Here is a 20,387-nt window from a genome sequence, read left to right as displayed (position 1 = left end):
CTTTGGATACAAATAGAATTCCATGACAGACACAAGAAAAGTTTATCAAGGAGTTGAGGATTCACAGAATGTTTGGAGCTGAAGACCAGTGACTAGGTAATTTAAAAACTAACTGAACCCTTGCAGATTGCATTTTGATGTTTGACATTAAACTTTCAGCAGAAAAGATGTTGAACCACTGTTTGACTGCAAACATACGACGCACTGCACTCCACACTCCATAGTGACAAACTGCATTGGACAAACTGTCTGCCGACAGACACTCAAGGTCAATACATCCCGAATCACCAAGTAATAGTGGTTTAAAAAACTAGTTTCCTCTGCCCCACCCTGTATTCCCAACAGTTTAAACAGATGCCTGCAAAATGTGCACTGTGAACTCTACATATAATTCTAATTACTTTCTTTTGTGCAATGAATCCTCTCTGTCTAAGTGAGGCACTAACCCCACCACTCCTTGCCCGCCAACATTATCACCATGGGACATCCGATCTCAACTTCCTGATTTGTGTGTTCCCGAAGTTCACTACTATTCACTTGACAAAGGAGCTAAACCTAAACATTTCAACAGGTATCAATAAGACAAAAATGCTCTCAATTCCACACAAGTTAAGTGCACAAATGGCTGATACAGTATGAGGCCTTTTTTTATATTGGAACACAAATCACAACATATACAGTATTTATTCAAAAAGTATATTCCCTGCTTTAACTTCTATGTACAACAGAATAAATACAGCAATTATTTGCTGTAATAAAGGAACTGTATCATTTCTCTTGATAATTTTTTTCTTCATTTGCATACCTTCTGTGCTGATTTTCTATTAATATCAGCATTAACTGAGTTTCTACTAGGGCTCCTGACTTTTTCCTCTGTCATCTGGTCATTGCTGCACCCTTTTCTATTCTCCAGACGTGGTTCAGACTTGGAACGCCTTCGAGGTTCACTCGCTGAAGCCACAGGAGTCTCCTACACAGTGAGAAAGTTATGTCACAAATTAGTTTGTGTATCTACCTGTCTGCAAGAACTGACATACTATGTGCACTCTTTGTTGCTGTAGTTCTTTCAGACATGTAGGTTCCTTACATTTTCCCTTAACATACTTTCACCACATAATGTTACACGATTAATAACATTTCTCAGCCTTGACCTCTGACAGTGTTAATGATGATTATGTCAACACATCTAACACTGAAACTATACACTATGGCCCTCTTTGATTTTCTTATTGCTTACAGGAGTTGAAGTTCAGTAACCAGCCATCAATTTCTGAAGTGGTATGACACATTTCTCAAAAATGTTTGAAAAAAATTGACCCTGAAGATTTCTTGATGCTGTTAAGTATTAAAAGTACAAAACATTTCTTTCAAGTTACAGAGATGGCTGTAACACCACTATTCAATACTGGTTAACTAACATTTCAATATGATAAAAAAGGGAGAATTCTAATTTTAAAAAAAGGAAGTTGCTACAAGCGGAAATGGAACAGGTGCCTTTGTGGTTACGGGGTTAGAATGGTATATATGAGCTGCAGCCAGAATAATTGTTTATATAAATATATATCATAACTTCACTTACACTGTTTATAATATACACTCAAAATGGTTACATCATTCAGTGATGTATACTAGAACTCATTTTACCACATTTGCTGTCATTGAAACTGATTATGTTAACCTCTGTTGTGTTAATCTTGAGTTCCATCTGTGTGTGCCAACTGTTTTTATATCCCCTACCTGTAAGGTAGCCCCACAGGAAGAAGTCTGGAGACAATAAACTGCATGAACATGAGTGCTGTAATGTTTTAAAGATGCTTCAATCCCAAAAAATTCAGTTAAAAATGAATTTTTTCATTAACACTATTCTGGAACTAATAACATACATATGCCTCAAGAAGGAAATTAACACTGTAATCTTGTCTTGAAACGCACAGCACAGCATATTTTTTAATAAATGAATAAATTTAGGGCCCCACTATTTGATAATTTAATATGGTACACTACACTCCCATTTTCTGACAGTGAAAGGTGTTTCTGTGAAAGACATGGATTTTGTGTTGATCATGTTCTTGCATTTTGACTATTCACATACACACTAAAGTGAACCCACACAACATCAGTGAAGAAATCACAGTCCAATCCTGCGATGATCAAAACCACCTGCATATTGCTAGAGACTTGTCTTTACCCACTGCCTACAATTCCTGCACAACACATGAAATTTAACTTGGGCTTCGTCACCACCTGAGCACTACCATATAAAATCTGTGATTAGACAGTTTGTCATCTCAAACTTTAAGGTAAATGCAGCACTATGTCCCTCACCGCAGCCAATTTATCATCCATCAAAATGTTGCTCTTCCTGTTTTCTTTCCGAGACCGATCCAATTTCCGAGAAATGGACAATTCATCTCATTATTGTAATTTGTTTGGCACTGCAGCAACTGGATATTTCCCATGAAATGTGTCTACAACATGAGGATATGAACAGCTGTCAAAATACTGTTTAATAATGAAATCTCATCACTCTTTGGAATACAACATATTCCCCAAGCAATGAACTGTGCAATTCAACAGACATCACGTGTTACATCTTCGTTTGTGTAGAAATTTGTGGTGCTACCTTGCTGTGACCAAGCAAAAATTGCATTATAACTGCTTATTGACAGACATGTTTATTTACTAGTACGAGAATTTTCAATCGCACTGTAGAAAAAAATAACTAGTGACAGTCTTCTGTTCTATCTCAGTATGTGCACATAGTAAAAGGGTGATCTGAAAAGTACTCGACCTGGTGGCGAAAATGACAATTTATGCTTTTAAAGAAGTTTTATTTTTCAAAATAATCTACTTCAAAAACAATAAATTTCATCTGCAGGTGTTCCAATGCCATTACATCCTCTGACCAGGAGCACTGTCGTGATGAAAGATGATTTTTTTCTTCTTGAAGCAGGGGTCTTTTTATCACAAATGTTTGCATCCAGTTTTGTTACAAGTTGAAATTAGTATTCTCCAAATCATGGTTTTGGCTTTTTCAACACTGTCATGTATTGATGTGAAAAGTCACTTCCATATGTACTGAGAACTTTTCAGAAACGGTCGTTCAAATGCATTTGTGATCCGCAGTGAACACACGTGTTACCCATCTTGCACAAGGCTTTCTCATCTTCAATTCCTCATGCAAGATGTGACCAGCACATTCCCTTGATATCCATAGAACATTAGCAATTCCACACACCTTCATATGCTGATCTTCCAAAGTTGTATCATGTGGGACACTTTCACAGCTATGTTTAAACTTGGCTGCCCATTTCTTTCCTGTGGAAGCTAAAGATAAAGAGCCACCATTACATTTACAGGCCGTAAATGAATTTAGGTCAGTGTTAAATCTTCTGTTATGAGGAATTTAATCCTTGTACAATACTCTATTTTTCTCCATTTTCAACAGCATACACACCACAACTCCTTCACACAACTGTCCATAGTCAACCGCTGACTGGACTGACTTGGAATTTTATGTAGCATCTACTAACATCTATCAACAAAAGTGGGGAAAGACAAGAGAGTAGTGTAAAGATCCCTGGGCAAGGACGAGAACTTTTCAAACAGCCCTCAAATACCACATCAGACAGTTACTAATCGGCCAAGGGAGTTGATTGTGCCCTTTTGAAATGAGATACGTGAGCATTTACTTGCATTGATTTAAGATAATAATGGAAAACACAATTAAGATAGCTGGACATTAATCTGGACACAAAACCTACCAAACACATGAACATACCAATATGAGGGCCAAAGATAAATGAAATCATATGGGTCTGAAGTGGTGTTAAACCACACTGAAGTGGTAAGAAGTAGACTGAAGTCATGAAAATACAACTATCAAAACTGGTGCAAAAATTGGATTTGCAAAAAAAAAAGGAGTGAACTATATGCATGTATGTATAAAACTTAAAAAGATTGCTGAATAACATCATAAAAGGAGTTCCAATTGCTGTTCAAGTTTGATGGTGACCAGTTGAGAACAAACTTATACCCGGGCTGCTGAAACACCTCACTTCAAGGTCACTCCCCAAGCTCCGTAAAGTTGACAGTATAACTGACAGACAAGAGAGCAGCGTGAGGCGCTGCACCTTCTGAACTGGTTCTGGCATCGACACTACCACATTGCCAGCTTCCGTGTAAACATTGTATGTTAGTGCGTGAACGCCTGCTTTTGTGTTGTGTTGTGTTGTGTTGTGTTGCGTTACAACCTCAACTACAGTTTCTGTTTATTAAACAATGTCACCAAAATGATGATGTTCAACAAGTGACATTCTGTTGTGCTGTGGAGTGCCATTAAATAGTCAGGCTTTTGGAGCTGTTCATGGGATGCGTCGATTCCTGCCGATAAAGTTGTAGAGAGTGCCTCAAAAACTCTAGGACTCAGTCAAAGAACAGGTATAAGGAAAGGGGTGCTACTTCCAAGACTTACAAGACACTCAAGTAAATAGTGTGGAAGAAAGCCCATGGGAGGAACAGTGGGTTTTTAAGTACTCCGGGAAAGGAAGAAAAAGCACCCTTGTCCTGTTACATACTGATTCTTTCCAATCTGATGCATTTCGTCGGCATATATACGAATACTATAGAAGGAAAGAAAGTGAACTTTTCTCAGGGGAGAAAACATCACTTAAGATGGTATTAAAAAGTATGGGCTTCCATTTTAAAAAGTTAGATGGACGAAAACTGTTACTTAAAGAAGCTCACGTCGCTGCAGCTCATATCATTTTCTTAGACAAAATTGTAGGAAAGGAGATTCACTCAGTCATATATTTAGATGAAACCTGGGTCAACACTTGAGAATCAGTTGAGAAATGCTGGACAGATGGTACTCCAAATAGCAGCAGTCATCAGCCAACAGGAAGAAGATCCCAATTAATTGTGGCCCATGCAGGGTCTTCAAACAGCTTTGTGCCTGAAGGACTTTTAGTTTTTCGATTGAGAAAAATCAGCGACTATCATGAGGATATGGACCACCCACAGTTTCTACAGTGGTTTAAAAATTTGTTGCTCCAGTTTAATGTTCTGACAGAGTTTGTGATGGAAAATGATAAAACTCCCACCACCAGTCACCGTCCGTAAAAAAACTATGCTGCAATGGTTGCAGGCGAGAGACACTGCTGCAGACATGAGCATGACAAAGCTGCTGTTACACTCACTTGTAAAACAAAATAAGCCTGTGATGCCTAAATACATTGTAGATGAAATTGCAAGCAAACATGGTGACTTGGTAATTAGGCTACCGCCTTATCACTGTCATTTCAATCCAATTGAATTGGTTTGGAGTGAAGTCAAGGCGTACATTAGAAGTAAGAACAACACTTTTACAGTAACAGAAGTGGAAAGACTGCGACATGAAGGTCTTGCTTCTGTAGATGCTACCTCCTGGAGAAGAAAGTAGACCATGTTGTTGACCTCATAAGAGCAGCACAGACTATAGATGGCATTATACATGAAAATGAATAATTAATTATTTCTGTTGGTGGTGGTGGTGGTGGTGGTGGTGGTGACAACGAAGACAATGGTTTTGGCACTGATTCCAATGATAATGAAGGAGAATTGGATGGAATTGCGCCACTGACATCATAAATTGATGAACATAAATGTATACAGAATTAATTCTCTCCCTCTGCAATTGGGTAGGCTATGCATGTTTTGCTTTATTTCTTTCTATGAGTGTAAATAGTATGTTCTTTGGTATGCTTAGGTTTACATTACTATACGACATTTTGCATGCAGCTATTATGGTAACAACTTGGTACGATTTTTCATAGATACTGTCATTAACTTCAGGTGTTTTTATTTCCCCATTTCATATACTATCAAATGCTTACTCTCCGTTGTCATTCTCTCCATTGGTAGAAAAAATGTACTTTGTTGCACTTACGTAAAATGTTGATTGCTGCTTACATTTACAAAATGCACTTCGGAGTTGTGGGCGTGTTTGGTGGCAGCTATTGCAATGTCACAACTGCAATATAGCCAACTACATGCAAGCTGTCAAGTGACATGTTTCACTGGCCCGGGTATAGCAAAGGCGACTGAAGAGGACTCAAATAAGGAGTAAATGAAGGACTAGCATTGGTTGGAACGATTGTTGAAAAGACTCGTCTAGGAACTGTAAAGTCCAAAGTTTTAAGGAAAGGAATAGGGAGATCCCAAAAAGTATTCTGAATGGTAAATCAATCACGTAAGTTACTGGGTGTAAAAATTAATTACTGTCATCTCAATATTAATTAGCAGAATGCCAATCCATTTTCATAAGATTATGATGGGCCACACCGGGATTGAAGGGGAAAGTACAACTAAAACTGTGATGAAACAATTCCAGATCTAAGAACTGGGCATAAAAGAAGAATTGAGGGAAGGTACACAGAATAGGTTGCCTAGATAATAACTACAATTAGTATAAGAACAGTTTAACATTCTTAACACTCTGCCGTCCAGAGACACCAGAGTGGAGTCGTGCGCGAAATAGTGGTCACCAGCTGGCAACACCACAGCGATGTCATGTGCATAGTATCGTTCAGCAGCCGGCGACACCACAGTGGTGTCGTGAGCACAGTATCACGCATTGGCCGGTGACAGCATTTCAGTATCTTTTCCATTCTGTTGGTGTTTTGTTTAGGTAACAATAGGTTACACATGTCAACAAGTTTTTTGTTTTTATAAATTCTTGTGCCCTTTCATCATGGCAGACAAAAGAGACGATACGATTAATTATGACGAATGCACAGACGTCTTGTCTGACGTTCCGGACAACTTGGCCGATTGGGAAGAAGACATTAGACATCAAAAAAATGGAAGCGAAGCAGAATCATCGGAAGATAGTGAAATACATCCAAGAAGAATTCGGCAAACGTTACAGTTCCCAACTGATTCGGATGAATCAGACAAGGAAGACAGTGAACAGTGGTCAGGCTTTGATTTACCAAGGACCAATAATAAATTTGAAGGATCTCCGGGTCCAAACATATTTCCCAAAGATACACAGAGCGTCGAGGATATCGAAGAACTATATATTGGGAATAATCTATTTGAATATATTAGCAACGAAACCAACAAGTACTACAGTCAAAATTGCAATAGAAGGAAACGGGATTTAAAAAAAAATACCAAATTTGTTGACGTTATGGGACCCAAACTTAGAAAATGGCTTGGGCTTGCTATCCTTATGGCACTGTAAAAAAAAAAAAAAAAAAAAAAAAAAAAAAAAAAAAAAAAAAAAAAAAGGATTGATGATTATTGGTCATTGAATCCATTGATAGACTCACAGATATTTCGTAAAACGATGTTCCACAACCGATTCAGACAAATATCATCATTTTTACATTTTTCCGACAACACCAATAAACTGGATAATGCTGACCAGCTTTCCAAAGTGCATTTCATAGCTGAATATTTTTCCAAAAAGTTTAAGTAAACAAATATTTGAAACAAACAAATTTTATATTTATTTACGTATGTATATTTTCAAAATTTCATGAAAGTAGGGGAACAGGGTTGAGAATTTATGAGAGCTAACCATGAGTTTAGTAAAACTTAACAATTTATAATCTCCCGATAATGAGCATGGCAGGATGCGGATATTAATAATGCTCTCAGTGATAAGAAATGTGCAAGACAAGACTTGTCTCAAGCAAGAATATCAGAGTATCCAAGTGAACTAGAGAGAAACTGTCAGTTTATAGGCCAAAAATATTACAAGTCAAACAGTTGGTTTTAGCTGAGCTGAGAAGCAGAAAGTAAAGAATACCTGGTTAACAGAATAACTAAATGGGAATGAGAATATGTTGTGGCATCATGAAGAACAAAAGAATGGCAGATGGATCTATCCAATTGGTAGAACTTTCCAGTGGTGAAAGGTGACAATCGCTAAACATTACAGCAATTCCAACAGTTTTTGATACTTTATTGAACTGTAATGGAATAACACTCTTGATGATGACATTGCATGTTTCTGGTCGAGTATAGATAGATAGCTTGATATAGTTGGAAGAAGTGGAAGTGAAAATACAATGGTTCTGCCGACTAAGATGAATTCAGTGTAGAAATGGACTTTGAAAGATTGTACAGAATACTAAACATAATTACGAAAGAAAATACAATCCGTAACGAATAGAAGCAAAGTGTTATAATCCCAGTATTTAAAAAGGGTGACAAGAAGAAATGCACCACCTACAAAAGTGCAATTTTATAATCACATAGGCTAAAAATCTCCAAGTCCATCCTACAGGAAAAGAATACGAAAAACAGTTGGATTTATACACGAAGACCAGAAATGTAGTTTCAGACATCAAAGTTCAACTATTGAAATCATTTCTGTCATAATAATGCTCTATTGTAAGGAGATGGAATAATATTAAACATTTGTAACTGTTCCATAGACACCAAGAAAAACTATAACCACATACCAAGCACGCACATATGTGAATTAATGGTATGCTTTTGGCTGGATGCCATTTTTCTGGTTGGAGGTTTCCTATATCTTGAGACTGGGCCAACACAACACAGGTAGCAATTCGTGGTTGCTTCTCCTCCTTAGACATTGCTCATTTTGAAAAAGACACCCACTCAATCTGTTGACTTGAGTACCAATTTTTTGCAAGCGAATAATAGGTGCAACTACATGCAGTTAAAACCCTGAAAGAGAACATGAGTTAACTGCTCCAGCCCCAAGAAGTACTGAGTCATGAGAGGGCATTCCTTTGTAGCCGGTCAGTGGGTATGTGGAGGTGTGTTGCTGCTAAGATACACCTCTGTTCAACTACAAAGGACTGCTGTCTGTCACATGGTACCACCCAGGAAAGCAGCAACTGAATCACATTCTCCACCAGGGTTTCGACTACCTCTCATTGTGTCTCTAAATGGGAAATAGCACACTATCTTCCATGTCTCTCCCACAGAGTCACTCTGCCATCCACTGTGCTGTACTCTTATCCTTCACTATTCCATAACTGCTCCCAACCCCTCGGCTCATAGCTCATATCCTTGTAATGGACCTACATGCAAGACTTGTTCCACATATCCTGTCAACACCACCTACACCAGTCCTGTTGCAGGCATCTCCCGCCCCATCAAAGGCAGTGCCCCCTTTCAAAGCAGCCATGCAGCCTCCCAACTTTGCTGCAGTCACTGTGTGCCATTCTACGCTGGCACAATCAGTAACAAGAGGTAACAGCACGAACGGCCACCACAAAACTGTGACCGAGAGGGTGACAGCCAACAGTTCCTGAGTGTGCAGCCCGACACGATGCACTCGGCTTCGACAACTGCTTTACGTTCTGTGCCGTCTGGATGCTTCCCATTGACACCAGATTTCTGAATTGTACAGGTGGGAATTCTCCCTATAACATACCCTTCCTTGCTGTAACCCTTCAGGCCCCAACCTTCACTAGTCTGTATCCCCCACCTGCCTCTGTTCCCATACCTGCTACCACTCCAACTTCACACATGTCTTCCGTCCACCAGCACACCTGTGCTGCACTGTTCTTTGTCCTTCTGAGCTTCTCTTCTCACCCCTCACTCCCACGCACATGCGCTCCCTCCTGCGTGTGTGCCAGCACATCCTCCCAATGCTGCATCTAACAGGCCCTATCCTGTCCACGACACACCCCTGCACACTCCCATATGCTGCATTACAGCACCTTTTCCCACCCATATCTGCTATTCATCTCCCTACTCTCCTCACACCTCTTTTACTGCCACATTAGAGGCTGCTATCACAGTCGGGCCTCAGCACCCTGAGGTTTCAAATGTGCCTGTCTGCCTCTTAAAGCCTTCTCTATGAGGTGAGTATCCTACTTTATATTATTGTTATTCCATCCCAGATTTTATATGTAATTACTTTCTTTTGAGCAATGAATCTTTTTTGTTTAAAGTTACCCCACAAAATTCTCTCTTAGGAAGTCAGCAATGAAAATGTGAAAAATACGCTAACTTACTAACTTCTATGTACCTAAAGTTTGAAATCATTTCCATGGCAAAAGTATCATAACTTAAATGTTCCAGCAGTGGTCAATGAGAAGAAAATTGATCTCATTTGTAAATGTATTAAGTGCACAGGTGGTTATAGTGATACAGCATTACAAACAAACAAATTAATAAATAATGAACAAAAAGTAATAAATATACATTCTCTGCTTTAACACCTATGTATTACAACAGAGTAAATGCTATTACATGCTATCATAAAGATACTGGATGATTTCTCTTGAGACTTTTACTTTATTTGCATACCTTCTGTGTTGGCGTCCTATTAACATTGGCATTAAACGACTTTCCACTAGCACTACTGGTTTTGTCCTCTGTCCTCAGGCCACTGCTGCTCCTTTTTCTCTTTTCCACGACTTTTGCTCTCGGTTCAGACTTGGAACGTCTTCGAGATTCCCTCACTGAAGTCACAGGAGTCTTCTGCACAATGAGAAAATGATGTTACAAATCACTTTGCCTATCAGCCTGCAAGAATTGGTATACTGTGTTTGTTTTTTGCTTCAGTAGTTCTTCCAGACACATATGGTTTCCCTTAATATACTTTCATCAAATAATGTTACACCATACCCCTTAACATAAAACCCCAAGATACCTCGTTTTTCTTATTTTGAAAGAAACTTAAAATTCCAAGTATGCTTGGGCAACTTAAGAACAGACCTCTGAAAAACCAAAACCTCACCTACACATGTTTTATCACTGATAGTTAAGTGTTCGGTCACTAGTAAGCATCTGGTACTACACTTGTAGCCTGACTATCATAATTTGATTGAGATAGTTTCCACTAGATATCTTCTGAACTGTGTGCAGCTTGTTATTTGGGTAGTGCTTAAAAAAAAAAACGGTAGCTCACTAGCAGTAGTAGGTAAATACACCCATTGTGCTTCAGCCAGCTCTTCCGAACTTTTCCGCTGTAAAACTCATGATCACACTTCATAGCTACACAGAAACTAAAAAATAACTTCAATTTCAGGATATTTTAGTCCAACTCTAGTGCACAAGTATCCTTGGGAATTTATTACTTCAAAATTTTGTAAGGCATTATTTTGAGGTTTAAAAATTGTCATTATTTGTCTATATGTAGTGTCTTTCATTATAAAAGATTTTATACTCTCACAGTGTTAGTGAGGAGTATGTCACCACAATTAACATGGGGCTCTACATTCTGGTCCTCTTCAATTTTTTTTCATGCTTCCAGGATTTGGAATTCAGTAATGAGCCATCAATTACTGGCATATGATACACTTCTCAAAAACATTTGAACAAAACTGACTGAAGATTTCTGTATGCTGGTAAGTATAAAACATTTCTACCAGTTAACAGAGCATATTACAACTCCACAATTCAATATTTTGTTTACTAAAATTATATTTAATAATAAATGTAGAATTCAAATAACAATATTACAAAAAGAAGTTGCTACTAGCAACAATAGGACAGGTGACTTAGCGGTTACAAGACTAGAACACTATGTTCTAAGATACAGCCAGAACTGTTAAAATGCTTTAAATGTTTCATACTTAAACACACTGCTTGACAACCCTCAGAATCTTCATTGTCAATTTCTTCAAGTGTTTTGAGAAGTGTTTCACACTGCTATAGGAAACTGATGTCTGGAAACTAGCTTCAAATGCTTTAAGTGTGAAAAAAGTAGAAGAGTGATAGTCAGGGAAAGCCCTTTGTTAGATTTTGTATTCACATACACTGGATTTGCCAACTCACAAAGCAGTCAGTCAGTCATCTTTCAACTAACCTGTACCTCACGCTGTGCAACAGATCAAACTACATACTCACGAAAGCACTCAATGTATATAACCTACCACTTCCACCAACCTATAACGAAATGCACTTTTAACTGCACGGATAACAAAGACAACAATGTACAACAGTTTTAAAATTGTAGTATATTGTTTTCACATTCACAGTGCTGCTACATCAATTTTATTTTCACAGGGGCATGAGCCACAACAGATGCCTCTCTTTAATTCTGAAATAGCACGAGTCGGTAACTGAACACAAACTGAAAGACTGATAACCCCTTATTAGTCAGTTTGTGCAGTTACAAATGAGGTATTTGAAGCAACGGCAAACTCAAAATCATGAAATTATAGAGTGATGCCGCTTTTAAAAATACACGATCCAACTGCACTTAATCACCGTGATTCATGATGGTCCAGTGGACATTAAAAATGACAGGACGCGGTTCTTAAGTGTGTGATCACCTTGGATGGCAATGCATGCTGTACAAAATGCTTCCATTGACAAGGACACTGAGGACATGGGACTAGGGGTGGACAAGTGGTCGCAGGAGGCTCGCAACTGGAAACAATGGAGGAGGAGTGTGGAGCAGGCATATGGTCACTAAGACCCAGGCCACAGATAAGTCAAAGTCAAAAAAATTCCTATAAAGCAGCCACACAGGAAGAAGTCCACAGATGTTAAATTGTGAGAATGTGATCACCATACTTAGTTCGATTGCCAAAATATTTGCTTCAGAGATGAACTGTTTCATTATATGTGTGATGATTAGCACCACCCTGCAACTCACAATGTACATCTGTCTCAAGAAGGAATATCAACTGTGTAATGTCATCTCGGTCTACAACACAGTTTACTGCCTTCGTAGAGAACATACGGCACCAGTAATTGATGACAGAATATGGCACACCACACTCCAATTTTCTGACAGTGCAGCATTTTATCGTGAAAGGCATGTTGAGCTTGTCAAATACTTGTGTCCTGGCTATTCTCACATGTACTAAGGTGAAACCATATCTCCTCAGTGAAGAAACCCGGTCGAGTTCTGTAATTCCAAGGATGTCGACAAACGACCAAAACCACGTACAGTACACTAAGAAGGTGAATGCAGCATCACACCCCTTGCCACAGCCAATGTAGTGTCAGCCAAAATGGTCAGTCTCCCAGTAGGAAACGGGTGATTAATTTCATTACTCTCAAATTTTGCAGCACTGCAGTATCTGGATATTTCCCATGACAAAATACTGTTCCTTCACAAAATCTCATCACTTTTGGAAAAACAGCATGTTTACCAAGCAATTAACTGTGCAAATCCATGTGCTGCAATGGTATCTTCTAATACTCCTTGTGCTATCTTGCAATGGGTAAGCAAATTATTGCAATAAAAATCCTATTTAGAGACACATTTATTTTCACGTGCATGGCTTTTTGATTGCACAACAGAAGTGCAATAAATATTTTCTGTTCTACCTCACTTTGGGCACACAGTACGGAACACATCACAACATTATTACTCCAATGAGACAAACCCAAAGTATGCTGTCAACAGGTTCCACTCACCAATGAGAGGAAGAGAGAGGTGGGGGATGGGGGGTGGGGGGGAACTAGGATTGAGGTAGGCAGATTAAACCCTTGCTATCACTGCCATTACGGAGCACAGACCATCACTGGGTAACAAAAGAATAGGAACTTGGTTGTGCCCTTTTGAAATGAGCCACCCCAACATACATACATGTGACTTTCCTGGAACCCAGTACCAATTGCCGAGCGCCTATCTGGCAGCTTCTGGGGGAAGCAAAAATTTGATTTTCAATATTTAATGTAATTATTGACTGAATTTAAAAATGAAATGCTGTCAAAATCTACTCATTAAAAGGTATAATCATACATTAAAAGTTTAACGCAATAAGACAAGTATCACAATTACAGACTGTGTGTGTGTGTGTGTGTGTGTGTGTGTGTGTGTGTGAGAGAGAGAGAGCGCGAGCGCGGGCTCGCATCTTGAGATAGTGTATCACATGGCACTCAAACACGTGGGACTTCATTCTTCTAGTATTTGAATACGAGAGCACTTACTGACTTCCGGCAAACTTTACACATAATTTCACACCTTCACACAACTTTTTCTCGCTGAGAACCCCAACAAAATGATGAAAGGAAAAAAGATTTTAACACTTACTAAATTTTTACTGTTCGTGCAGCAAAACTTCAGCATCGTACATGATGTTTTAATTTATTACTTCTTTACTAACAACACTATTTGCAACACAGTTTACGGACATTATCAACATACACCACTGAATGTACCTGCAAAGTTATATCACTGCACGAGAGACAGTTCAGGAGATATGACATCATAAACATTGTGATGTGTAGGAAACTTGTTTCTACTTAAACTGAAACGCAAATTACCCACGCTATATTCGCCCAGTATTTCACAATGAGAGCACTTAGTGATTTCTAACAAACTTTCAGCATAATTTCAAACCTTTTCTAAACTTCTCCTTGCTTACATCTGTAACGTTAAATACTTAACACATTAACTCATGTGCAAAGTAATCTGTTTTATGCTCGGAAGGAGTTTCAGTCTTCAAAGATCCTGGAGTTTACTTGTGTGGTAACTAGTTGTGTTTAAAATCAATAATTAATATACACTACTGGCCATTAAAATTGCTACACCACCAAGATGACATGCTACAGACGCGAAATTTAGCCGACAGGAAATAGATGCTGTGATATGCAAATCATTAGCTTTTCAGAGCACTCACACAAGGTTGGCGTCGGTGGCGACACCTACAACGTGCTGACATGAGGAAAGTTTCCAACCGATTTCTCATACACAAACAGCAGTTGACCTGGCGTTGCCCGGTGGAACGTTGTTGTGATGCCTCGTGTAAGGAGGAGAAATGCATACCATCACATTCCTGACTTTCGTAAAGGTCGGATTGAAGCCTATCATAATTGTGGTTTATCATATCGCGACATTGCTGCTCGCATTCGTCGAGATCCAACAATGACAGTTAGCAGAATATGGAATCGGTGAGTTCAGGAGCGTAATACGGAATGCCGTGCTGGATCCCAATGGCCTCATATCACTAGCAGTCGAGATGACAGGCATCTTATCCACATGGCTGTAACAGATCGTGCAGCCACATCTCGATCACTGAGTCAACAGATGGGAACGTTTGCAAGACAACAACCATCTGCAAAAACAGTTCGACGATGTTTGCAGCAGCACGGACTATCAGCTCGGAGACCATGGCTGCGGTTACCCTTGATGCTGCATCACAGACAGGAGCGCCTGTGATGGTGTACTCGACAATGAACCTGGGTGCACGAATGGCATAACGTCATTTTTTCGGATGAATCCAGGTTCTGTTTACAGCATCATGATGGTCGCATCCGTGTTTGGCAACATTGTGGCGAACGCACATTGGAAGCATGTATTTGTCATCGCCATACTGGTGTTATCACCCAGCGTGATGGTATGGGGTGCTATTGGTTACACGTCTCGGTCACCTCTTGTTCGCATTGACGGCACTTTGAACAGAGGACATTACATTTCAGATGTATTACGACCCGTGGCTCTACCCTTCATTCGATCCCTGCCAAACCCTACATTTCAGCAGGATAATGCACGACCGCATGTTGCAGGTCCTGTATGGGCCTTTATGGATACAGAAAATGTTCGACTGCTGCCCTGGCCAGCACATTCTCCAGATCTCTCACCAATTGAAAACGTCTGGTCAATCGTGGCCGAGCAACTGGCTCGTCACAATACGCCAGTCACTACTCTTAATGAACTGTGGTATCGTGTTGAAGCTGCATGGGCAGCTGTACACGCCATCCAAGCTCTGTTTGACTCAATGCCCAGGCGTATCAAGGCCGTTATTACGGCCAGAGGTCGTTCTTCTAGGTACTGATTTCTCAGGATCTATGCACTGAAACTGCGTGAAAATGTAATCACATGTCAGTTCTAGTATAATATATTTGTCCAATGAATACCTGTTTATCATCTGCATTTCTTCTTGGTGTAGCAATTTTAATGGCCAGTAGTGTACTATTTTACTGCATGATATTGTGCTGTGCGGTAAGGGTAGGTCATTAAAGTTGACTTTACCTTTAGTTTGCAATTTAAAAGAAATATTTCAGTAAACAGTGGCTCACAATGGAAGCTAAATTTAGAGGTTTTCTTAAATCAGTATTAAGCCACATTAAAGGCATGGGTGGAAAACATCAGACAAAATGTGCCAGAGAGTTGTGGTATGTAAGTGCCTGTGGGACGATAAAAGTTAACTACATATAAATGCTACTTCCTGTTTCATGACAAATGGCGTGTTCTCAAAATGGGAGTAACATTACATATTACTTAGCTCGCTCTTGGTGTCTACCTCTAGGTACCCACAAAAAGGAAATAATTCTTTTGTTGACCCTTTTCAAATAAAGTAAAAAACAATGTTGATGTTAGTAAAGAGAAAACATGTGCTCTCACCTCTAAATGTACATGTCCAAAAGTGGTTATTATAACATGCATCTCTCTCTCTTTTTTTTTTACAGAGTGCATTCCATAAGTAAAACGACCAATTTTTTTCTGACACAACAGAACACCACAGCGTGTTGTAACCGGCTGGGCTAAGTGGAGGGGGGTGTTAGCTTCAAAACGCTCTTTGTCTCATTCCGCTGCGAGCTGCCGGAGAGTCAGGATGTGCGTTTCCATCAACCCCGTTTTGAGTTTATGTAACACGGCACAATGGATCATTCTGTAAAGCAATGGTACGCTATCAAATTTTGCATTAAACTTGGGAAGTACGCCACCGAAACATTTCCGTTACTTCAGCATGACTTTGGGACTGATTGCTTGTCCAAATCACAAGTTTTCCGATGGCCCAAGTTGTTCATGGAGGGCCGAGAGGAGATCACCGCCGAACCTCGCAGTGGACAGCCATCAACTGCACGAGTCGACGAAAATACGAAGCGCGTGTGCAATTGTTTGAACTCTGACAGACGGCTGACCCTTCAATTGACAGCACAAACTCCAAACATGTCAAAAACAACCATTTTCTGCAATGTGACCAAACATGAGGAAGGTGTGTGCCAAACTCATCCCAAAAGTGCTGACCGACGAACGCGAGCACATGCATGTGCTTTGGTGCTGAGAAATGTTGGACATGTGTGAAAATGATCCTCATTTCTTAAACTCAGTTAACACTGGTGATGAGTCATGGATTTTTGAGTACGACCCTGAGACAAAAAGGCAGAGTTCAGAGTGGCACACCCCATCGTCACCCTGTCCCAAGAAGGCACGCATGAGCAATTCCAGGATCAAAACCATGCTCATTGTCTTCTTTGACATCACAGGCATTGTCCACCACGAAATTGTACCTACTGGGACTACAGTGAAATCAGCTTTCTACTTGGAAGTGCTCAAAAGACTGAAAAGGAGGGTCTCGTACTGCCGAAATGACATCAAGGACATGTGGAAAGTTCATCACGACAATGCGCCGAGTCGCAGCGCCTTCACTGTCAACGACTTCCTGGCCAGGACCAAGACCCCATTGGTTCCTCAGCCTCCCTACAGTCCTGACCTGGCTCGCGCTGACTTTTTTTTTGTTTCCTTGGTTAAAAGGAGTCATGAAAGGAAAACATTGGGACACGATTGAAAGCATCCATGCGCATGTTACATCAGCTCTACAGGACAATCCGGAAAAGGCATTCCAGGATGCCTTCCAGGCATGGAAACACCACCTCCAAAAGTGTATCGACACAAGAGGATGCTATTTTGAAAATTTTTGATTATTTGTATGAATGATGATGATGATGATGATGATGATGATGATGATGATGATGATGTCCCATATTCCTGGACAGAGCGTAGGGGAACGATACGGGAGATCCACACCGCCGTACTAGGCAAGGTCCTAGTGGAGGTGGTTTGCCATTGCCTTCCTCCGACATTTGTATGAATAATGAATATATCAATAAATGATTTTTTATGAATTTGGTCGTATTACTTATGGAATGCACCGTGTATGTGACTGCAATACAAATCACAACATATAGTGACTTTCCTGCCTTAATCTATGTCCTGCATAAAGAATGGTATTATGCACAGTATGTAAGATAAGGGAATGTTTTTAGCTCTATTTGTGTACCTTCTGTGCTGACTTCCTACTATCATCAGCAATGACTGATTTTGTACTAGGGCTCTTAACTTTGCCCTCCGTCCTAAGGCGACTGCTGCTCCTCTTTCGCTTCCCCAGGCCTTCCGGTCTCGGTACAGACATGGAACGTCTTCGAGATTCCCTTGGCGAAATCACAGGACGTTCCTGCGCAGTGAAAATGTTATCTCAAAAATCAAGTGTTATACTAGCCTGTCTGTATGTGCTATTACATTGTGTGTGCTATTTACTACTGTAGTTTTTGCAAACAAACAGACTTAACTATATTTTCCCTAACTTATACTAAAAAAGTCCAGCTTGGCATTTGACTCTACTCTGCAGCAGCATTTGTCATTTCACAATTAACTGCTACGAAATAGCATTCATTTGCTAGCTGTTATCTAATAAGTAAACAATGTTGTGGTATTAAAACACTAGTGTCCATGTTGACTTGTACATGTGCAATGCAAATATTAATATATACACTTACCCTTTCTCAAGATTTGGAACAATATGTAACTCTCAATTTGTACAGGGCTTAGACAAAACAATAATGTGGTTGTGGTCTCCAGTCCAAAGATTGGTTTGATGCAGCTCTCCATGCTGGTCTATCCTGTGCAAGCCTCTTTACCAGCATAACTACTGAAACCTACATCCATTCAAACCTGCTTATTATACTCAAGCCTTGATCTATCTCTACAATTTCTACCCTCACAAACTTACTTCCATTACGTAATTGACAATACCTTGATGCACCATCCATCAAATAGGGTGTGGAGCCACTTTTGGGCGCCAGGAAGACAATACACACAATCCCAGAATAGTTTTCACGATGACATTTTAAGATTTTTCACAAATTAACTACTCCAAGCTCACAAAGGGATTATCCTTCTTTATCACCACCACCACCACCACCACCACCACCACCACCACCACCACCAATCTTTTGACTGGTTGGCAGTTCTCCACCTGGTTCTATCAGAAGTTCATTTCTGTATAATTAGAAATGCCTACATCAAGTATATCTTGTTTTAAAAATGCCAATTTGTGGTCTTCCTCAACCTATCTCTCCTTGGAAACCTGTTTCAAACTGGCAAGGAACTGACTATGTCATGTTATGTGACCACTCCACTAGTGTCGTCTTCATTCTATTGTTCCCTAAATCTTTCTATCCCAATTCTTTGCAGGACTTACTTGTTTGTGGTGTCATATGTTCACTTTATCTTCAACAGGTGTCTTCAGAAACCACACTTCAAATGTTTAAAGACAATTACTTTCATTTTTGTCTTATGTCCACGTTTCACAGCCATACAGTGCTACACTCCAAACGCAGCTGCAAAGCACTATTTTTCTTGCTTCAGTATTTACACTGTCTGAACAAAGCATTTTTCTCTTATTTAAGAATATGACTTTTGCTTCTCTAATTCTTTGATTTGTATCATCTTCATTTCTTCTCTCTTCAGTTCTCTTACTTCCCAGGTATGTGTACAGTTTTATTTTCTTTTATTTTATTCCCTCTGATTTTGATGTTACACGAGAACAAAATTTAAGTATCTCGGTTTTACAATCTTTAGAGATGGTCAATTTACAGACGGGATTGACGCAAGGACACAGGCAGCCTGGATGAGGTGCCGAATGACAACAGGAGTCATATTCAATCATCAGATGAAGGATTGTCTGAAGTCGGAGATCTACCAGATTGTCATCCACCACCCCATCATTCTCTACAGCACTGAATGTTTGTCAGCAATGGAAAAGGCAGAACAGCAAATGGGGGCCACGGAGATGAAGATGCTTCGATAGACAGGTGGTATCACTCAACTGGATCATGTTTTGAATAATTCTATCAGGAAACATTTTGAGGTCAACCAATTCAGTAGAAAATGCAAGAAAGTCATCTGTGATGGTTTGGACACTTGCTGTGCAATGCATCAAGCAAAGGCAGTCATGGAAAAAAAGATACAATGGACGACCAAGACGGCAATGGGCCAACACTCTGCACAATGACCTGACGGCTGTAAATCCTCACCCAGACATGGCCCACAATCAAACGAAATCGAGACAGCATTCCACTCGGCGGATCCTGCCATCAGGCGACTCACTTATTGCAAGTTCAATATGGATGTTGATCCAGAGGCAGCAACGCTAACCACTAGACCACGAGCTGTGGACTGCTTGTGGTCAGAAAAGATAAACATTTTTACATCACACTGGGCTTTGGTACATTTAAAATTAACAAATATATTGTCTAAGCACACTTGTTCCCTAGTAAGTTTGTAGTCAACACACTGTAGATTGAACTGTGGTTGTAGGTTTTTCAAATCATTAACACTGTGCTTGTCAGCTGACATGTCAAAATCAGAATTAAGATCAACAGCTATTATAATGTCCTAGTTGGTAAATCTTTTCTCAGTGAGTGCACATAAAAGGATGTTCAATTTT

At 39.8% G+C, this 20,387-nt stretch overlaps 1 protein-coding gene across 1 annotated transcript in view; it reads right to left on the bottom strand.

The window, feature by feature from the left end:
• Positions 1–20,387, bottom strand: part of LOC124717097 — a 357,007-nt gene that overhangs the window by 181,386 nt on the left and 155,234 nt on the right. The window contains exons 20-22 of the mRNA XM_047243803.1: positions 17,940–18,113; positions 10,279–10,452; positions 806–970 (exon numbers count right to left, since the gene is read on the bottom strand). Coding sequence (XP_047099759.1) covers positions 806–970; positions 10,279–10,452; positions 17,940–18,113 — 513 coding nt within the window. The remainder of the gene's footprint in view (positions 1–805; positions 971–10,278; positions 10,453–17,939; positions 18,114–20,387) is intronic.

The sequence above is a fragment of the Schistocerca piceifrons genome, chromosome 9 (genome assembly GCF_021461385.2).
Source record: "Schistocerca piceifrons isolate TAMUIC-IGC-003096 chromosome 9, iqSchPice1.1, whole genome shotgun sequence".
Taxonomy (NCBI): Eukaryota; Metazoa; Arthropoda; class Insecta; order Orthoptera; family Acrididae; genus Schistocerca; species Schistocerca piceifrons.
Note: the sequence above shows the minus strand (reverse complement) of the source record. Positions and strands in the feature narration are given on the sequence as shown.